This window comes from Melospiza melodia, chromosome 4 (assembly GCF_035770615.1).
Source record: "Melospiza melodia melodia isolate bMelMel2 chromosome 4, bMelMel2.pri, whole genome shotgun sequence".
NCBI classification, from domain to species: Eukaryota; Metazoa; Chordata; class Aves; order Passeriformes; family Passerellidae; genus Melospiza; species Melospiza melodia.
The window spans coordinates 18,603,818-18,626,811 of NC_086197.1; the positions used below are offsets into that span (position 1 = coordinate 18,603,818).

General features: G+C 40.8%; 1 protein-coding gene across 2 annotated transcripts in view; it reads right to left on the minus strand.

The window, feature by feature from the left end:
* Positions 1 to 213: 213 nt before the first annotated feature.
* The window catches only part of PTN (pleiotrophin), a 78,040-nt gene continuing 55,259 nt past the window's right edge, over positions 214 to 22,994 (minus strand). For both annotated transcript variants that reach the window (XM_063154097.1, XM_063154096.1), the window contains exons 4-5: positions 22,143 to 22,304; positions 214 to 6,880 (exon numbers count right to left, since the gene is read on the minus strand). In XM_063154097.1, coding sequence (XP_063010167.1) covers positions 6,828 to 6,880; positions 22,143 to 22,304 — 215 coding nt within the window. In that variant the 3' untranslated portion in view covers positions 214 to 6,827. The remainder of the gene's footprint in view (positions 6,881 to 22,142; positions 22,305 to 22,994) is intronic.

The following is a 22,994-nucleotide window of genomic DNA, read 5'->3' on the forward strand; positions in this document are numbered from 1 at the left end:
TTAGTGGGCACAAACCAAAGAAATGTTTCCCGCTAGATTCACTTTCTGGCAGACCTCTTTTACAGACTAAAACTTTTTCTGAATTTACAGATCTGTTTGTGTGACAAGCCACACCTACAGCGAACAAAAACTAATAAAGAGATACCATTAAATATTTAGAATTATTTTAAGAAACTCCAGAAACAGTTTCCACAACCAAATGAGAACACCATGTGTCTGTGTATTAGTTTATTTAATTCTTTATCGCCACTAAGAGCAAGTAAATTACGCTGATACAATTGGTAAACATATACATTCACTAGAGCCCCCCAAAATCCCACAGAGCTAAGGGAAACATCAAGGGATGTTACAGGATTAATGCTTTCATTCTACAATATGAATATATGGCTTTCATACAAGTTTTAAAAAAATTGAAAAGGTAACACACTGCTAGCTTACAAAATCAATATACAAACTGGAAAAAAAAGAAAAAGGAACAGGAAAAGAAACTAACCCATAAGAAGATATCATATAGCACTGGTTTAATAGATATATACAGAATTAGAAATCCATTGAATATGATATTCAGGCTTTGTTATTTTGACTTTCATTTCTCCTTTCAGTTTACCACTCAAACTACAAGAATTAATATGATTTCTCTCTTACTTTTATTTTTCCATCTTTTTTTACCCATTTTCTTCACTCTTTATTGGCAGAGAAAAAGACTTTTCCTGTCTGTGTGTATATGTTCACACTTAAGTGAAGCAGTTCGTCCACTTTGAACAAAGCCCTTGTGTGTACTTGGTGTGACAGAAGAGAACATCACTGTGACATTAAGTCCTTTTGGCCATTACACTGGCATGTGTTTTGCATTTCCCTTGGACACAGCTATCCTTAAACTGAAGTGCTGGCAAGTGGGAAGAAATCTAGGTCTTCATCCTACTCGTGTATCCTCACTTAAACAACAGCACAGGACAAAAAGCTCTTTCTTTTCAACCACAGCCTGAAAACGTGGCAGCACCAGTTGTGATTCACATTTAGAGTTATGCATGCACCTTTCTAGAGTTTTCTCCCATGTATGAATGTACATATAGTGTGTATATATATATGTGCAGTGTGTATGTATTTAGAGAGCTTTTGTGTCTGATGCTGACATCTGCATTAGGTGGATTCTGGCTCCAAGCTGCAGCCTGTCTCTGCTTCAGGCCACCTCAGCAGCCACAACACACTCTGGACTGTCACAGCCATTTCCTCCAGCTATAAAAGTCTAGATGAAATACATGATTGTAACATGGGGAGTGCAATGAATGATCTAATAAGAAAAGCTAAATAATGTCTTGTTGCCAGATGGAATAGAGAAGGGAGTTCAAACAGCAAAATTAATTGAACGAAATTGGCTGTGGGTAAAACAGCCCTGTAGAGGCTTCTCATTTTCCTAGCTTTCCATCACTGCCTTCAGGGTTACAGGTTTTGTACAGTCTTTAACTTTCAACGCAATGGGAATACTTGTACACCTCCATTTTCAACTCATCAATAAATCCACTCCCTGGACATGTTTTCAGTTTTGTTGTGGGTTTTTTGTTGGTTTGTTTGTTTTGGTTTTTTTTGTTATCACTGTTTATTTAAGAAAGGACTCAAATCTGTAGGTACAGCTTTTACATATACAACTCACTCAAAGCCAAGTGGTTTAAAGGCTAGGAGATACTTACAGATTTCTTTAGCCATCTGGGACTCCATGACATCCAAATTTAAATGGCAAACTGCAGAAAGGGCTAAAGGATTGTAAAACCCCACCAATGAGAAAATAATAGTTGAACGTAGCTGAATTCTCATGCTTTCCCAGATTCTTGCTCAGTTCAGAGTGATGAGGCCACAAGACAGACAGCCATTTGTGAAGAGTGGCAGAAAGAGGCCATTAGGAAAATTATTTGATTTCAGCATTGCTTAGTTTTGATCCAAAAGCAAAGTTTGATGCTGCTATGAATGAGACTACCTACATCTTCTCCAAATGCAAACACCATGGGTGGAAGAGGCTCTCTCCTTGCTCCACACCTGCTCAGGCAAGTCTTTCACTATCCCTGAAACTCTATGCACCACAATAATTTGGTGATAAAAGAGGATAGTAGTAAAGGATACAGCTGCTTGCCACTATTTAGCTAGTTAAGGTGGTTTTCTGGATTTTGTACTTTTTTGTTTGAAGACAGACACTCCTGCATCAATGTCTCTAATTTTTGAGATGATCATTTGATCATTTCTGTCCCCTGGGAAGCCACAACAAGGTCAAGTTATGAGGAAAGTTTTACCAGCAATCCATCCTCCCAGCAAATCCAGGGACTCTCTGTGCTCATTATCATACTTCCTTGTTCATTGTCATACAGTGATTAAAAAGTTGCTACTTTTACTTTTGTGTCTTTTAATTTCAGAAGGACACAGTTGGAGAAAATTTGTGGTATGGTCTTCCTGGGGCTGTTTTGCAACAATACAGGAAGAAATGAAGAATATAGTCTCAAGGATGAGGAGAGATCATCAACATCCCCAGAAGTTTTACTGAGGAGTGTCTTAGCAGAATTGACAGAATAAATGCTATCAAAATTATGAGTAAGTGTGGGAAGGCAGTATAATCTGCCTCAGCAAAGGAGAGAACTCAGTCTCAACTTCAGAGAAGTGCTGTCCTAGAGAATTAAAATGGACAGAATACAAGACACCCACGCCCACTGACGTACTGTTTCTCCTCAGGATGATTTGAGAATCATTTTTCATGTGGAGACATGAAATCCCACTGCTGTGGGATATCAAAATGGTGTCCACCTCACCAATATATTGCTTTACAAAAGTAGTGAGTTTACATTGTTAATGTTGCTGCAGTTCCTAGACTTGAGGGAAAATTAGGTTATTGTCCCACTCTCAGCATTGACATTAGCCTGTATACTGTTGTCTCCTTTTGACTTTGTCTCCACTTGAACACTTTCTTTTGAGGCTGAAGTGGGACTTTACTTCTCTGTAACACTTTATATATTTGATTTGTTTTCATTAAGGCACAAATCAAGGAAAGCATAAAAACAAATGTGCCAACCTGTAGTTCTGCCTTTTGCATGCAAGGAACAGGCAACAGAAATTTGTATAAAATGCTCCTGATTTCCTGTCTCTTAACCAACTCTCCAAGGCTGCCTGTTTATACATTTTGTAATTGTTATTCTTTCATTTCTTCTAACTTTTCTCCTTTGAAAAGCAGTTCAGCCCAGAATGTCATTATGGAATTAGAAGATGAAAATCAGTAAATTACAATTTAGTATCTACCTGCATTTACAACAAACATTTTCCCTTCCTGGAGCCTTTTCCAGAAGTTTTGCTGCACTTAACACACTGTTAAATAGGCCAGGCTGACCTGGACATTTCTGTCAGAAGACATGTCTAAGTCAGAAAATGTCCCAATCCTCAAATACTGTTTTAAATCAAGATTATAGACACGCCTAGCTGAAAGCAGCATTGCCTCAGCTTAGTTAGAGAAAGAGAAGGGAGATATACCCAAATATATTCAGGTTTAGACTCACTGGAATCCAGAATCTGGATGCAGATTCATCCACAGCTGATGTTCAGCAACTCACCCATCTCTTTTATAATAGATCTGAGCACTCAGAAAAAGGCTGTCATTTGGGGTTTTTTTTATCACCTCCCCATACTCCATTACAGCTGTAGCAAATGAAGATGCAAACCACTCCTTGAGAGGGACATTCATGAAACAAATTTCTGTCCGTTAAACTAGGTAAGCAACACATCTATGCTAAGTAATTTTTCATTGTAATAGGATAGCACCAAGAGGGTAAACACGTTTTTCATCTCAAGTAGCTGCTCCCACAGCACTGTCAGACCAGCCTGCCCTCCCAAAGCAGGGAGGGTAGAAGATTAGAAAGCAAATATGGAGAAGTTTCAGAATGACTGAAGTAGAAAATGATCAGGATGAGTGGGAAGAGGTTTTGTTCAGAATCTTGCCTTTTGCTTTCCTGATAACGTCACTAGTGAAACTAGGGCTCCTTCCAGGTACTGGGAGCCTCCTTTCAGAGCTGACCTGACTGACCCATTCAATCTTCCTCTGTGTTCTGCCATAAATTACTTTATCATCTCCTGCATAGCTGGACTTTCCACTTAATGTTTTGTTCTGGCTTATTGGAAATTTTCTTCATTCTGAATTTATGAACTATTACTCTAATTGCTGTCAACAATAGGATGCCAATATAGATCTGAACATATGCGGATTGTGCATAAGAAATGTTCTCCTATTTCACACCCTTTGCTGAATTTTCTTCTGGTCCTAACATGATATTTTTTGTTTTGTTTCTTTGTTTTCTGTAAACTCTCTCCATGAAGGCCCTATGCCACCACAGGAACCTGACTAGCTTGCTTCAAAATCTATTAGGAATGTTCCTTTAACAAGCCAGATGGGCAGTTAAACGAAAGGACCATGAGGCATCACAGGAAACACAGGGGAATTTATTTTCTTTATACTCATAGAGGTGGAAATAAGCAGTCACATCTAAATTTTGTTAAACCACAATCAAAGTGTTGGTCTCAACATCATTCCCAATTCCTGCCAGCTCCCTATGAAACATGGACTAGATTAACCAGTGTGAGACAATGGTGCAACAGTGTTGGCACTCAAAGTTGAGCCACTTCAAGTGAACTGATGCAGCATGTAGACAGACAAACCTTTGGTGAGTGAAAAAAAGTTTCCTTCTCCCTTTGCTTTCAACCAGACCTACCAAACCATTAGCTTAAGTCTGAGGCACAAGCACAGGTAGACCTGATTAGACCATGAACAAACCAAATAGCACCCAGAACCACCTAAATATGAGCCTTTATGATTTTAGATTTGGTCACTGCACCTCCACCACGTGTGGGGGACATTTTTAACTATCCCACAGACTCAGGTATGTCTAACAGCATGGTCAAAATAACAATGACATCAACACAGACTGCAAAACACACCCAAGGAGTCTGGGAAAGAATTGTGAGGCTAGTCTACCTTAAGCTATGTGCAGCCCTGGCTAGGAGGCTTCAGGAGTGTTTGGGAACAGAAAGAGTTGCTTCACCGTGAGTCCAGATCAGCTGTACCCTCCGTGTGAGAAAAAAGAGGGCAAGCTCTACAATTGTTACAATGCTTTCTCAAAATAAAGGGGAGTGATGTTAGTATGGAAAGAAAAAGACTCTCTGCTTGTCTACAAGCTAATCCCAAGAGAGAAATGTGATTTACTCAGGTGAACACAGCCTGCTGCAGCTTCACTGAAGTCAGTGGGTACCATGCAGGAGTACAGGGGAGTCTGTTCCTCTTAACCAGCCTGCAGCCCACAAAAATGGCAAAGCTTATTTCTTGCTGCTGAATTTTAAGATTTAAAAGTCCAAAGCAATGATTTTGAACTTAATCTGGGTAATGAAATCCCTTATGTTTTCCTCTAAAAATTTTGGTCTGCTTGTTGTCAGTTCATTAAACAACCCTTTACTTTGAGACAGACCAGCCATTTGTCAGATCCTTTTTCTACTTTGTGACTTCACTCAGGATTCAGAATCATTTAAATCAGGTAAAACTGAACAAACTGAAAAACAGCTGGTTGTAATTTTTCTCTTTTTTCCCCCTGCAGACTATATTAAAAAAATCACAACTAATTTTATGTTGACTGAGCTTTTCCCAAGTCTTTTGCTTATATAAAAATGTAACAAAGCAAAAGATACTGGTTTTGTATTTCCCTTCTGTTTTACTGAAAGATTAACGAAAAATTATTTCATTCCTATTGGTTTCAGGTCCCATAATTTGTCCCTTTTTTGGTCAAATATATGAACTACCTCTGGTGGTTTTCAAACTGATTTCTCCTTTTATTTCCCACCAGACATACTATTTTTTAACCAGCTATAATTAAGATTAACAGGAATATTGCCACTGATACAAAAGAGAGCTGGGTTAGGCAGAATCACAACAATTTCAACTAGATCTTTTATGAAAATTATTTTCATCCTTCTGTCAAAATTAACAAATAAAATACAGCATTTTTCAGCTTTGATAGGTGAAATGGAGGACACCATCCACCAACACTGATATGCTGAAAAGTGGAAAGTTTTGTCATCGTTCCACTTTGAAAAATCATTGCTAGAAAATAATGAAAAATTAGGACTCTTTTATGTCCAGTTGTTGAAAGATTTTAGATTTACTGCCAACATTCAAAATATGGATAAGGAAAGGAGTGTTACTGGTTTTTACCTGTAGATGGTGACATTTTGGAATGAACGTTAAGCACACATCCAAGAAAATCACATACTTGTAAATACTCAACAAAATGCCCCCATCCTTTCCTTAAACAAACAGTTTCATACAGTTATGCAGATGTAATCAGATATTAAGAAACAGGCCTCAATTTTTAAGATATAAAGTCCTAATCTTAAATAGAAATGCATCCAGCCAGAGTGCTATGTTCACACAGGGTACCACTGGCTTCAGCAGAGCCCCACACAGGCTCAGGTTCTGTTTGCATGCACTGATTATCAGACTGAGACCTATGGCAAGACTCTAGAAAAAAAAATTAAAAACCTCTACATTTTCAATATACAATAGACATACTTTTCTAAATGAGTTTGGAGTCCTTTATTACAGGCCTCTAAAAATTGTTGTTAGGGTTATACATTAAAAATACTAAAGTAATATAAAAAAAAAAAAAAAGGATTTTTTTCTGTGTTTGCTTTTTTCCTTCTATGGTACCATTAAGCTATAAATAATTTTAGGATAAGATGCCTAGGTATAAATGAAACTGTTAACTGATCATGTTTGCTGATGTCCCTTTCTCACATTGCCCGAGTTGACTCCATTAATCCAGCATCTTCTCTTGTTTCTTGCCTTCCTTCTTCTTCTTCTTGGATTCTGTCAAGATATAAAAACAATAAAAAATTAGCATCTAGCAAGCACTGCAATAAATTTCATTTAACATCTGTGGAAGTTTCCCTTTTTTTTTTTTTTTTCTTCATGCACATAAGAATTGTCTCCTCACTTTCAACAAAGAAAGGGAAAAGAGAAGGAAAAGAAGAAAAATAACAGGAAAGGTCGAGGCAGTAGAGAAGATGGAGAGGGAGTTGCATGTTCTGTTCAGAACCCTCCCTATCTGATGGCTGACCCTGTTTGGCATGCAAAGCATTGTCTCAGGAACTTGCTTGGAAAATAAGAAAACAGCAGGCATCTCCTGGAGAAACCGGGTCGCGGCTCAGTGGAGAGCTGGAAGAAAGCACTGCACACACTACCCACACATATACCCTTCCCCTGCTTCCTTTCTGTCTCATTGTGAGCCTTTGGCTTTCTCTGAATGTGTGAGCAGCTCCAGAGCAGGAGGAAAAAGCTCTCTTGTTTCTCCAGCTCCTCCACTGCCAACCTTTCCCCGTTCCCCTGGGACAGACACCTATGTGCGCTCGGGAGCACGGCCTGTGTGGGATTCACAACCTCTGAAGCAGTAAAAGAAGCAGAAAAAAGAATGATCCAAACAATTCTTATCTCATTTGCTGCTCCTGTGTTGTGCCAAAGTAGAATGCAATATGGAGGTTGTTTACCCAGAGTGATGGAGTTTTGTTTCCTTGGCCGATGAGGTCAGACTGTCGGTCAGCAGAGACTCATGAGATTCTGGGCAGTTGAGTGCTTGTGCAGATTCAGTTTAAATGTAGTATAATATAGTATAAAATAATATAATAAAGTAATTAATTAACCTTCTGATATTACAGAGTCCTCCTTGTCATTTTCTCCCCATCGTCAGGATTATCTTGCTTTTACCATAGGCCTGAGGCCCTGGGAGCAGGGCCTGTCCAGCCAGCTGAGACTGATGGGATGAGCAAAGGAAAAAGGAGCACCTGCTTCTCTAATTAATTTGGGGTTCATAAGGGAAGGATGGGAAGTCACAAGTGAAAATTTGTGTGTTGTGCTACCAACTGCAGTAGTTTTCGCTGTACTCTAGGGTAGCGCGGTGTTCGACAGGTAAAGGAAATTCACAGAGGGACCTTGGAAATTAAAACTAATTAAGAGGATTAGATACTCTTATGTCACATGTAGCCTTATAATAGGGAAAATAGAGCGTTCACTGGGAACATGAAAAAAAAGGAACAAAGGAAACTGCCCAAATCCCTGTTGATACCAGCACAAAACAGCACAACAGGTACCACAAAGGGATGCAAGCAAAGCTTCTGTGAAGCAGCATTCCTGCAACCAGAACATCAAGCAAACAGACCCAGAATTGCCTAAACCCAGATATCATTAACCAAACCAAGCAAAACTATCATGGAATCATAGAATACACTGAGTTAGAAGGGATCCAGAAGGATCACTGAGTCAAACTCCTGGCCCTGCACAGGACCACCCAAAAAAATCACACCATGTTCCCTGAGAGGGCTGTCCAAGCACCTCTTGAACTCTGTCAACCTTGTTTCCAGGAACACCACCTCTGGTTAAATAACAACTATCACCTTGAATGAGAAGAAAAGCACTTAGCCCTTAAGGTGAAATTGTTATTTTTAAATATGATTCTTTCCCCTCTGACTCATTTACATAACATAGTCTAGGAATCACCAGCTGTGGTAAAAACCGCTTGTTTTCTTTAAATCCAAGGCAACAACACCAACTTCTTTCAGGTATGGATAGGGCCAGGTACCTCCAGCAGAAGGCAAATTTAGGCTACCACATTTCTCTGATGGTTGTTTTTCCTTTTTCCTAGTGTTTCAAACCAACATTTTTTTCTTCAGCTGTTATAACAAAACAAAAATTACTTCCCATAATCCTTTAGCCAAAGCAAAATAAAATACTTTTTTGTGCATATAACCTGCTCTAAAATCTCTTTCCCTTAAAAACTTTGCTTAAATTTCAAAGGGATAATAATTTCAAAGAGATAATTTAAAAGAAGTAGTATTTGTTTTTATTTGAAAACTAAATTTTCCCCCTGCTTTTGCATGTGTTTGTGTGCTTGCACGTGTGTCTGAATGTCTGTAGTCTGGAGTTATTCACAGAAACTGACACTATTTCATAACCTGTCATTAGAAAAAGTAATCTTTCATTGACTTAGTATCTAATTTGCTTTCAGCTACAGCTTTCCCTCCACCCCTGCAAATTTCCCTCCACCCCTGCAAATTTCCTGTATCCCCCCTCAATCTCTTTCACCCACAACCTCCACTTCCTCTAATTTTGCCTCTCTGTAAGACTGAGTCTCCTGGATTTTGCATTGACTGCACTCTCCCTCATACTTTTTATTCCCCACACAACACCACTTTCTCTGAAAGAACAGTGACATTTTATCAATCAGATTGGCACTGGAATCTGCAACGTTTATTTAGACCCAGCAGAAGCAGCAGGGCACTATGCAGACTTGAACTACATTTACTAAGAGCAAAGGAGACATATAAATGCAGGCAGACTGCCAGCAGGACTCTGCAGAAGAGTCCAGGAGAAGACAGTGGTCTGCAGTCACATGAATGCACCATCCTCACTTGACCTGAGGTACCAGACAACCCACTGTTTATCCATTTGCACTTAATGCCTGTGGATCCACATCTCTTCCTTCCTCAGTTCTTCCCCCTTGTCTGCCTTGTGGTAATTTGCACATCATCCAAACTGCCAAACCCATCTACCTCCAAAAACAAGAGACTCTGCTTTGGGCCTCAGCAGAGTAAAACTGTCATGAGCCAGATGGAATTCCTCCCTCATTAAAAGCACTCACACCACCACAGCTTCTGTCTTTCAGACAGGTAATCTGGATTGATGCACAGCATATTTGCTCCATGAAATGACATGCATACACACAATTGTGAGAAATTAACAAAAAAAAAAGGAAACTGCCCAAATATATCCCAGCCCTTAGGCTCTTTTATAATTCCCACCACAGACACCAACACCCATGTGCTGACCTCTTAAAATGTTGATGTTCATATGCTCATGCACAAGTCTGTTCACAGCCACACTGTTCCTGTTTTGATTATGATCAGGCTATGGTATGTCCATGGCTAACAATGTATAAAGTTGCTTTAAGATGCACTTTGCTCATGTTTTTTTCATTTCTCTTCATACTCTTTGCATTTGTGTTATTCAGGCTTTTATTGTCCTCACCTCTGTTCACCCTATGCTACAATTTCCACTTCTATGACAGCTGCTGGGTCACAGCCACGCTGGGAACCACATGATCCTGATCACCCTGCCAGTGCTTCCCTCCCCAGAGTAACCAGGAATGACTGAAATCACCATGCTCAAAAGGCTTCAAACAATGAGAGTTATCTGCCAGCTCATCAGTCCCAAACTCCAGCATTTGCCAGTTAAGTCAGGGGAAGATCCCCTAGGCACACTGTCCAACAGACCCCGTCAGTTTCCTGTTCCATACATGAAAATGATCAAAATTCAATTCAGGTTAGCACAGAGTGGATGTTAAGAGTTTCAGTTCAGCCATTTCCTACCAGGAATCTTACTGTGGTCCCATCAGAAATTACAGTGCCTAAGCAGAGCCCACTGAGACAGCCTGTCTGATGGAGAAGCACAAAGCTGATTCCACATCTCACTGGCACTTCAAAGCATTGGGACCCCAGCAACACTCGCCACTGAGCCAGAGGGTGTCAGGATTTCTAGCTGGTCAAAGTGACCCCGAGAAAAGTTCCAAAGTCCCTTTTCCCAGCCCAGCGCTTGAAGAAGGAGTCAGGGCTCTTCATTTCTCGGTCTCAAGGTTGTTTATTGTATTTTATCTGTAAAATTCTTTCTCCTGTCCTGCCAAGGTCTGCTCAGCAGGACAGACAGAGACACTCCGCCTGCCCCTGGGGCAGTGTTATCTTTTGATACTAAAAACTACATGTACAATGTTTACAATTACTTTCCAATACCTATCACCTATGTTAGACAGAGAGCTTCTACTCTAAACCAATCTCTAAGTGCCAACATCACAGCAGAAGATGGAGGCCAAGAAGAAGGAGAAAGGCTGGACACACCCAGTTCCCTCCATCTTGCCCCCCTGGATCCCCATTCTAAAAACCCCAAAATCTACTTTTTCACCTTGTGATAAATTCACTATCCTTCTACTTAATTTGTCATGACTTGCAGATCTTCATCTAAGGTTGGTAACTTGCTCCATGGCTCACAATCAAACCCACAGGCATCTTGGGCTCTGTGCCAGGGGCTCTGAGACCCCTGTCAGGGGTCTTGGCTGCTCAGGACAGCCAGAGGGATGGATGTCCTAGGTCCTGACGAGAGGGGAGCAGGAAAAGCTGCCCAGTGAGCAGGGACTATTCTGAGCTGAACCTTGCCATTTTCAGGAGCTTTGGGCCTACAGAAGCCTCCTTCTCCTCACCCACCCCACTGAGTGCAGTACTTCCACAGGCAGAGCCACAGAGCTGTGCACCAGCTGTCCTTTGCCTCCAGGGAATGTGTTTGCTGCAGACAAGCACTACCAAAAATATAGAGAGACACTATGGTAAAAACACTTAACCAGATGAAACTCAGGTTCACACCAGCCCACACAGAACTTGAATCTAAATCTACTCACTGCCCTATTTGCTTTCAAGTTGGGTGGCCCACTTGTGCTAGACACCAGTTGGTGGTATCTTTGTGAGCTATCTATGGCAGAATTCAGGGTCCTGAGAGGCAGAAGCAAAGCAAAAAGAAGGATGAAAATCCTGGATTTCAGAAGAGCAGATTTTGGTCAGTTCAGGGACCTGCTCATTCAGGCTAAATACTCTGGAGCAGAGCTCATGCAGAGAGAAAATTCCAAATGCCTGGTAGTCCCTGCAGTGCGCAACACCCAAGCATTGCACAGCCACTCTGCTGCCCCCCTGGAACAAGGGGGGCACTTCCAGCAAGATCAAAACCAAACAGCCCTGCAGGAACGAACTGTGTCAATACACAGGCACTGGATTATCTAATCCTTCATCACCAGAATAACCCTACTAATAGTCACAAGACTTGGAATTATTCGCAGGATTAAAAACTGGCCATGAATTAGCACTGGACCCACTTTCTGTGGGCCCAAGATGATCAGTAACAAGAATTCCAGTCAGGTTCTTAGTGAGTAAACAAGTTAATTTGATTAGCAGAACTTTCTCTATGCAATTTGGGATTGCAGCAGTCCTCATTAAACAGTCATCTTTATTCCAGAATCTCATTCTTACTATGCAAGCAGCAAATGAAAGTAATTCAGTTGAGCAGGAGCCACACACCATTTGAAGCCACTCTTAATGTATAAGGCACAAAAGAGAGGTAATTACATTTTAATGGAAGTCAAGCTTTGTAAGCCAAGATTTGCAGGTCTTAATTTTCGTTTGTTGAAAAGAAGGTAACAATTCACTCATGGCACTGCTGAACTTCTGGGCATAAAAGTCAAGCAGTGTCCCCAAAAGTAATATAAATCATATAAAATTGCAAAAGCTGTGCTGATAGAAGGTTAGAGTAAAGAAGTTCCACATCAGATTTTCAGGATACAATCTTCCCAGGGCCTAGCACTCACTCAGTCTTACCAAGCTCAGAGGAAGGCATGTTTTAGAAAGGCCTCTCTACCTCTCAATTGGAGCAAATTTTCCAAAGCACCAGGTTTCTATGTGGTAAAGGGTAATGGTGCCATGGTGTGCAGGGATCTTCTGAATTTGGGGGATGAAATGCCTGTCCCTGTGGAATGGAAAATCTTAGCTTTGGTATAATCCAAGATTTTGGGGAAAAAATCTCAGAGATTCACACTCCTGTCTAGGAACAGAAATTGTAATATTTTGTGATTTCCAGGACTTTAAAACTGGATTTCTGAAAACCCTTTAAACATAGTATTTCTTTTTCATGTAGAGGAAGAGAACTTTTCATGGCCATCTAAATTCTTTTCTTCCTTTTTTCCTGTACTACATACAGCATTTATGTATTCCAAATGGTTTAAGAAGGAAAATCTATATTATGATAGCAACTTGCTCCCTAATGCATTCTTCTGAAAAGCCTCTTTGAGAAACAGACTTCTACTGGATGGAGGAAAAAAGCAATAATCCACCAGCTGAACAGCAGCAGAAGGCACCTCTCCAGTCAATGACCCTGATGTAACTTTTACTTCATTAACAGATGAAAATTGATTGCATCTCTTATATTTTAACCTGTGCTCCTTACCAGCTTTCTCTAGCTAACTGTGCTCCTCAATTTGTTCACTTCTGTGCTCCCTCCCCTCCATCAGGTTTTGTTCTGCTTCTCACTTTGCTAAAGTTTTGTTTTGGATAGACTTTCATTTGTTCCCAGTTGAACACAAGAATGACTTGATTTAGACCTAAAGGCTGCAGCTGCCCCATTTAAGTCAGAAAGTGCAAAGTGTGTTAGAAATGGGGAATAGTCAGATTTATGCTTATAACAAAAACTAACATAGCTGACAAAGGAATGGAACCAAGTCACCACTCACAGAAAATGTGTCAATACTTTTCCTTTCTCATTAGAATTGCAAGAAGAAATAAATGTAGAGGAAAAATAATCCAATTTGTTCTAAAATGAGACACAAAACTCTGAAATTATCTTAGAAAGTCAGAAGCCACTTCTTGAATCTGACATACTGATCTAAGACCTTTAAACCCTTTCCTTTAACATCCCAACTTAAACTAGTCAGGAATTACAGGGAGCTTTTATTTAAGAGATAATTTGCTGAAACCAAGGATTTTCATCAGATAGGTTTCCCTTTGATGATTTTCTTCCTTCAAGTATTTGGGGAAAAAAAGTTTCAGAGCTGCCTATGCAGAGGCACTCAAAAGACCACAAAGACACACACAACTCCTGACTTTGTTCAATGGCCTAATAGCCTGAAGGCAAAGAACATGAAAGTTCCACCTCATTTTCTTTACATCTGTGTTAGCCCTTAAGATGTTAGATCTTAAGATTAAGTATTCAGAAGATTGCAATGGATAAACTTTTCAAACCAAGGCTGTTTTGCAGCTGGAGCCTGCTACAGGGGTCTGGCTAACGCTTTCAGAAGTAGCTCACTTTGCTCTTCCAGTTGGCTTCTCATCAGCCTTGGGAACATTCACACTGCTGCTTCTGTAGGGCAGGGACTTTCTCAGTGCTCTTCATCATGTTCTGAGCTCAGCATGAGAGGGACACAGTCCCAGCTGGCTCTTCAGCCCCCTCCCTGTCTATGCTGCACACAAGATCCCTCTCAATGCCAGCAGGACAGGTGCAGGCACAGGCTGACACATTAAGGGTTTACTCGCTGCATTCACATGTCTGCCGGAGACTGCTGGAGACAGAAAGCTTTAATAATCCATTGGGACTTCAGTATATACCTATAGAGAAAGTTATTTATGGTATAATGTCAATAGAGAACTTATTTTATTCAGTTAGCTCTTGAAAACCGGACACTGCCCTTCTCAGCTGTGCTTTCTGCATCTGCCCCAGATGAGCTCTGCCCTTGGGGCACAGGACATGGGGTTGGCTTTGATCAGTGCTCCCCACTCTGCAGAGTCACCTGCAAAAGATTGGCAGTGAGCACAGACAGAAGGAAAGATAGAGATGGCAATGTGGAAAATGAGATGGAGGGATAAAAAAAGCAGGGGAAGAGAGCTTGAAAGGAAAGGAAGTGAAGAAATAGAAAAGGAAAAGAACAGAATGGAAGGAACAGGACTTCCTCTCTGTGTCACTGCTGGGAACAGCAATGAGGGTGAGCATTTGCTGATGGCATACCTTTTATCACAGCAGATCCCATAGCTTAAGGCCTTTTCATGGCTCAAGGGCACTGACTAATGCCAAGGAGGCAGGGCTGCTCTTACAAGCCAAAAAAGGGAGGCAATGAGCACATAACAGAATTGACACACAAGGCTATTTAAACTTTCACCCACAAAGGTCTTCATTAAAACCTAGAAGAAACTCCTGCAGGTACAACAGTGTTAAATAAGAATTTGTCAAATTCAGTTTTTCATCTTTTGGGGCAGCATAGAAAAAGAAAAAATTATCTGAAATGCAAACCAGGGGGTCAGAAAAACATGGAGATTAAGGTTTCCATGAAACATCCCAGAGTTTTTCTTTCCAAAAACACCTATGAAAGCTGCAGAACAAGTAAAAATTGCAAAATATTTAGTTAAAAAAAATATATTTCTTCTCTCCCTCTCCTACATGCATTTTCTTCTCCCTGGAATTAGGGCTGTGTCAATCAGATTGATATTATGCTATGATCTGACAAGGCATTCAAATTATTTATCCAAACAGTAAAATTTTTCACAGGTACAAAAGCAATCTCAGGGGAAACTACAGCACAAAGCCTCCAAGAAACATAAGGAAATGGGAGCAGAAAAGCAACCATTTAAAGACATCCAAACTTTATTAGTCATGGGCTGCACTGGCAGCTTATAAGCAGCTTGAGGCTGGTCCACAGTGTAAGCACCATTGTGTGTTCTTTTTCTCATATAGCTTATTCTCATTCCCACTGAAATTGAGAAACATCATATTTCCTCCTGTCACAGCAGCAAGGAGCCAAATGACAGTCATGTCTCAGAGCCCAAAGTTCCCAGTGAGTTTTACTTCACCTTGAAACGCGAGCCTTGTCCTCAGACTAGCACTGGGAAGCAAAACCAAACATTTAGAGCATAGTCTCTCCCCTCTGGACCACTGTTTCTTCTCTTGGTTTTCACATTTCCCAGCGCCATAAGGCATAAATTATTCATGGCAAAACTGCTTCTCACAATGTTTATGCAGTGCTTAGTACAATGGCACCCTTTTTCAGCTGGGGCCTCTGGGCACTCATGCAATACAAATAATCATGATGATAGCAACAATAATAACAGCCAGCTATGCTTTTCCCACTGGGCACACACTCCAGTGTCCTGTCCCACAGAGCTCAGATCACTGTATTCCTCTACAGGCTCCCGGTCAGTGCCAGGGGCCATTTTTCAGTAAACCTGTCTCACCCTTTAGAACAAGCGAAAAATCTCCCAATTTTACCTTGCAGGTTTTTCTTTAACTATCACAGCTGTTTCCTAATATGAGAAAATCCCTCGTTTTTATAACTAATTAGCTTGAGCAGATTCTATTATTCTGCCTCCTGTAATACTAATTATTACACTAGCTGCATGCCTGCACGACTAATGAGTTACATTAAAGCTGGGGAATTCTAAAACCTACAGAGGGAGATGCAGCATGACTGTGAAGCCAAAACAGGAGACACCAGCATCTTTCAAACAATACAAAATCACAGCCCTAACAAGTCATTTCCTCCCAACAAGTCTGTGTCCCCTCCTGCTGCTTTGTGCTGTTGAACAAAGGCAAAGCTGAGGGAGGGCACCCCAGAAAATGCAATTTGTCCAACATGCAAAATGAAGTGGTGCAGTTTCATCAGTGCAGTACCCAGTTTGTCTGAGGAACAAATGGCTCAGGAGAGCAAGTCACTCACACACCACTGTCAGCTCCTTGCAACAACCAGCAGCCAAACCATCCTGCCAAAGCTGGTCAGTCTGCTCTGGCAGCACACTGCAAGTAAAATCTTCCCCCAACAGGTAGGAATCTGCCACTGGAGTGCTCAAAAACCAAAGGTTGTTTTCTGTTCCTGCCAGCAAAGTAAAGAAAGGGATACACCTGCTCATTAACACAAGTCCATCTCTATGGCTTGACAAGAAGCTTCCTAAGAAGACCCAATGTAAAATGGTGTTTAACATTGATGGGAGTCCACTGAGATGACTGACATAAAACCAAGGACCCCGACTAAAGGCTGCAGTTCAGACACTCACCTTGAAGTCAATTGTCACATTCTGATAATTTTATTTACATGGTAGAAGTGATCAGCAGCTCCTGATAATTTTATTTGCATGATAAAAGGGAGCAGCAGCTACTAGCTACATGCCTGGACCAGCAAATCATTCTTAGTCAATCTGGGAAATCCTTTAGCCTTTCTGACTTTCAATTACTACTTTTCTTCTAATTAGACTTCCTGAGCTCCAAGGAGTGATAGCAGGATTAGCTAATTGCTGCCTGTAAAGATATACAGATAAAAGAAACAAGGTAGGGCAGATTATTTATACTTCACTCAACTCTGAAGTAAAACTCTTCAAATTGTATGAAATTATTAAAAATACAGAGTGCAGTCATTTCCTCCATGCAGTAGCATGCACTGTGCCAAGCACAGGGAACTGTACTGTCATCTTGCAATGCTCTCAAATGCTAAACCTGATCTGAATTGTACAGAAGAGATTACAGCCAGTAACAGCTCAGTTAGGTCTTGCCTTTATGTGGGAAATCTTTCCAAACACTGCATGTTGGAGGATGTGATCTTTGGTTGGCACCCCAATTACTAAAGAAAACAGTGGTGTGAGCAGTGTTAATATTTGCCAACCTTAGCACATATTTGTCCTGTGTGGCAAGGACTGAGCCGAGCCATGACAAAGTAACTCATAGATGTGATGTACTGTAAATTGATAAAGAGTTGGGAAGGGAGATTTATTAAAAAGAGCTAAATACAGCCAGGCGAAAAAGTTATTAGAAAGGTGCATAATTCAAAAAACATGAATGGTACATTGCAGAAAGGGCAGGCAAACTGCTGATTCTATTTAATTTTATCTTTATCAGAAGAATAAATATCTGAAAGTACAACAGTTATGGGGAGGGAGAGAGAAAGAATGAGAGTGACCAAAAGAGTGTAGGAAGAAATAACGCCCATCAGGCAACCCAGCTCAATGAAAAGAAATTCCTCCTCTCTTAGCAGTTCAAGCCAAACGTTTCCTGAATCCTGACAATCCTCCATTCTTCTGCTTTCTGGCTGGCTGGAACCTGAACAAGCATCAATCAAGCCTGGGTGGGTGTGGAGCTGGCCAGATGGAGGATGTCGGAAGCACTTTGTGCTCCTCAGCACAAGCTGGCCATTAGAGCAGCCACTCGACACAAGTGCCTGAGTCTGTCACATCTGTCAGGACAGTTTAGGGAGACCTTCAACATCACCAGCCTTGCAGACACTGATTAGAATATGCAACTGTGTGTGCTAGAGAAGAGGTGCCTGCCTCCACTGGGATTTTTTGATCAAAATCATCTTTTCATCCTCTCTAGACTTTGTGACAGGCTTTCTCATGACCTCATTTGGGGACTAAATACACCACAAACCGTGGTGCCTGGGACATCACTATCACATTGCTGACAATCTGTCTGCCTAAATGCACAGTATTCAAGAAGGAAAAATGTTTTTCATCCTGTGTTACCTACACTTCAACCCAGCAGCCCAGGACCAAGCCACTGTCTTGCAGTCTGAGAACATGTGAGCAAAGCTATGCAGAAAAGAGCTTGTCAGGAAGCAAAGTAAGGTTAAAATTCCTGGTTCATCATCTGCTCTCATCCTTAAAAAAAGTTGTAATCCATAAAACAGCTGCTAAGAAGTAGAAAGTACTGACATAGAGCAATTGCTAAGAAGAAAATATTTATTTTTTTCGTTTCCAAAATAATGGAGAATGCTTAAAAAGGTTTTAAGCTTTTCTGTGGGTGCTTACTAAAGATAAAAGAAATCCATAAAAACACTTAATTTACTAGTTTATGAAGAAAGATTTGATTCCCAAAGCTTATGAGCATCTCCTGCTTTAACTTGGCACAAGTTTTGTCAGAGATCATAGAAGCCATGGAAAACCAAACTATATTTTATCAACAAATCTGTAAAATTATAAACCCTGAGGGTTGTTTTGCAGGTATGATTTTCCTTTCTGTTAAGAATAGATTCAACTCCTATGAACAGCAGTAGTTTTTGAAATTGTTAAGTGAGAGGAGGGAGACTCATCCTGTCAGCACAGCTGCCTTATGTTGATGGGCTGGAAAGGTGGATAAGCAACAGCAGAGCAGCATCTACACTTAAATCCATCAAGTGACATTTTCCTCAAAGAGCAGAGAAGGTGAGGAGGAACTTCAGACACCACATCCCATAAAGGAAATGTGTCAGGTGAAATTTGATGCACAATGCTTTATTGGTCACGCCTAGACAAGATATCCTATCTTAGCCATACAATCTTTGGAGTTCTTCAATAATCACAATAATTATTTTTTTTTATTAGGGACAATTTTGAAGGTCTCAGATACTCCCCATGCAAGCAGTGATCAAAATTAAAATTCTATTTAGCTAATTTAGTGGGTGTGATGAACAATAAACACAATGAACAATAAGTGGGTGAACAACATGAACAATAAAGCGGGTGTCCTCTGTAAAGGACATGCTTGGAATACTGTTTACATTCCAGTCTCTCCATAACAAAAACTCTTTTGCAATAATAGAAGGAATTTAGGTAAGTCAAATAATGTGTATTCTTATAGTGGATAAATTCTTACACAAATAAATACTTAAGTTATAAGATTCAAAAGATGGCAAGTGACAAAAAATTAAAAGATGATGTATAAAAGTACCATTGATTGGAGAAGCTAAGCAGGGGCTTTTACAGACCTCATTTACAGTATGAAACCAAAAGGAAAATGGATATAATGGAGAGGTTACAAATACAACCTAATAGAATAAAAATTTCACCTCACTGGAAAGGGGTTAGTCAGGAAAATCAGGAAAACAACACTTTTTTTCTGAATATACCAGTATTTTTCAGTGCAATATTTTCTGTCTACTTTTGGTGCTCTCAGCCTGTTGCTGTCAGAGAGGCATTCACTGGTGAACCTCTTGAAGCAAAGACCAGTCAGAGAGGCCACCATTCACAGTAAAGCAGATTCCTGAACTGCTGAGCCCCTGGCTCACTGCTCTGCTGCCAGAGCGCCCAAATGCCAGCATCCCCTGCCCTGCTCAGCCAGGCAATCCCAGTAGGAATCCCAGCCCTTGATCAGCACCCACAGATCTAGCTGGATATCTGTAGAGACCACATTCCAGAAAATGACCTGCTGCTTCCAAATAAAGCATCAAGGGCTTCCTTTGTTACGCTCTTGAGGCACTGATGCAAAGTTAGGGGTGAAAAAGAAGCCTAACACATAACTTCAGACCATTTGAAGTGCTCAGGCCATAATCCAGTTCTTCCCATTTCCAAATAAGGAAATTCATTAGGACTCTAGCTACAGACTGAATGCAGTTGAAATATTTTCCTTTTTCTTAGTTGTGGGTTTGGACTTACCTCCAACCTGTCATTTCCTTCACCTCAGGAAAAAACCAAATACTCTCATTCCAGCACTCTGATTTTTAACTCAGAAATAAAGTTCAGTGGGGCAAAACTCCTCACACAGTACTAACTTGCTTGACCTAATTTCCTCCTCTAGTTCCTCCTCCTGGTGCCACCACACTGCCCAGGGTAGCTCCCGTGTAGTTATACCCACAGGTCTGCAATATGGGCTTAGCTCTGAGCCCAGGCAGGCTGTGTGTGTGTGACTCCCATGCCTGCTGCTCCTACTAATGCCAACAGCAGATGAGTGAGCAGGTGGCATGCAGGAAGATTTCTAATGCAGATCAGGAGAGCAGAACTGCCCACAGTTATTATGATTAAAAACCCACATTTGTACCTATTTCTCTTTTTGCATTCCTTCAAATCAAATAAAGCCAGGTTTCGTAATTAAGTCAAACCCCATAACTGGTTGCTGCAGTCAGTCCCAATCCAATTTCCAGTCTCAGCTATAACTCACTCCTAAACTCCAGAATCAGTTAAAGTTGACTCCAATCCAGCAATTTCTCAAGCTCTCCTTTAAAGCTGTAACTTGAAAATGAGCCTGTACCACCCAAGAGCGCAGCTCTCACAAAACAATGCTGCATCAATGCTCTGCTTTGTGGCCCTCTCCCCCTGCTCTGACAGCCACTGACAGGATATAGATATATGACTCAGTGGCAGAGGCTCCAGGGGCAGATGCCTTCTGGCAGCACAATAGGAAGCCTCATTCACTAAACTCCCAAAGGCCACTTAGGCATGGAAACTTAGTGAAATAAAGAAAACAGCAAAAACATGAAAAAAAAAATCCTGCCCCCCAAACTGCTAAACAATAAAATCACACATCTCAAAGCCCTTCCTGCATTCCCATCCAATCACTTCAACCCCTAAATGATGTTTGTTGTCACCAGCTCAACCAACTCAGGTGGTCTCTGAAAATCTAGTTGTAACTTTGCTGCTCCACAGCCTGTCACTGTCTGCACAGGTTCTGGACTTGTCTGGACTCATGGATGGTGTGCAAGGAAAACCAGTCACATGGATGGATGGATAGATGCATGCATACACACACACACACACTAAGTGCCTGCAGCTTCTCTGGTTGCTCAAGCAGAGCAGGCCACCTGCAGGTACTCCTCTGATCCATGGCACACCACAGCCCACAGTTTGAAAATTGCTTGTCCCAGGTGCACCTGTCACACTTAATCACATTTATTTGTATTGCTATCCAAGTATTCAGAGCCTGGAATGTGTCAAACCCTGCTCGTTTTAAGTAAACAAATGTCAAGGTAGCATAGCTTTTATAATCTACTTAAAACATATTGCTCTTGTATCTCAAACAAGATCTCACAGTTTTAGCTCCCACTATAAATCATCCTATACACATAACACCTGCTCTTCCAACAAAAGAGTACATTAAAAGGCTTTAATGATTAGAAAGAAAATAAGTTTTTCTAAGGGCCACCTGGAAACACAAATGCAGGGCATATGTCTTTCTGTGTACCAGGAATTATACTGTCAGTCACATTTAAATAAGACATATACATTCTGTACTGTTCTTCCTGCTATGTTTGAATAAAGAATAAACAGCCCCAAGGGTGCACAATATTTTCATATTTCAGTGTGCAGTGAGAAGAATATCCTTTCAATGTTCCTTGTCCAGAAGGAAAGCAGTCCTTTTTTCAACTAGTCATTATTCAATACCAAACAAAACCTATATAAAAGATGTCTTTATCAAGGGATATTTTTTCATGTTATAATTATTATTCTGTTCCCATCAATGAGTGAGTTACAAAAAGAATTTTTACTCTGGAAGTCTACTTGTGTACGCAAACTGCTAACAGTACAGGTGGTCTAAAGTTAAAATGAGAGTTCTAATCCTCAGCTTACTTCTCAAGTGTGAGACAGCCTTAACTATGCAGCTCAGGAATATTCCCTGCCTGAGCCCTGACAGACAGGAGCAGTGCAGAGCTGAGGAAAGGCCATGAGAGTGCAATATCCTGTACAACTGAGCTCCCACTGAAGCAAGCAGGACACCACAAATCCAGTGATTTAAGTGAGCTCTCATGCAGCTTTCAGCAAATGGAATTTACCTTGAGGTTTGGGTTTGGTAAGCTTCCCGCAGGGCTTTGAGATTGTGACAGTCTTCTGGCAGTCAGCGTTATGGAGGGCTCTCTTTAGGTTCCCGGTCCGAGTCTTCAGGGCCGTGTTCAAGTCACATTCTCCCCAGGCCTGGAACTGGTACTTGCACTCCGCTGCAGCAAGGGAAAAAAGGCAAAACTTAAAACACAATGACTGAGCGTGAAAACAAAAATGTTGTGAGTCTAATAGGCTACCACAGGCAGCTGGTGCTTACAGACAAAAAGATGTGCAACTGAAGAAAAGAATCCCAAGAAAACTTTAAAGATTATTTGTGGTGGTAATTGCAGTCTCCCCTCCTCTCCAGTGCTTTAAAATTTAATCCTCTTGCTTTTGCATGGATATTGCATTTTTTGGCACAGAAAGAGAAATCCATTCAGTTATGAATATGAACAGCAACAACAAAAAAGAAAGAAACAGCCGTTTGAAATGTCGTTTACATTCCATATGTCTGTTTCTCCATTTGCGTGACACCAGAGGTTACCAAATAAAGCTTGAACAGTTTCTAGAATGTATGTGCACCCATAAACTTCTCAAGTCCAAAACTGCAGCACTGATTGTGTTGGTAAGGTCACAATAATTTCAAAATCGTGCCAAGCTGTTTACTAGAAAGAAAAGCCAAGTTTGAAAGAGAAATCAAATTTGAGTTTTGGATAGACATCTTGTCCAGGACAGATCTGACATATCTTCCCAAACTGGTACATAAAAATCTTCTGAACTGAATGGTAAAAATTAAAAACACTGGTCTGGAATGATAAAAATACACTGGTTTTCACTCTCTCCTTTTACTGAACACATGGGTAGCC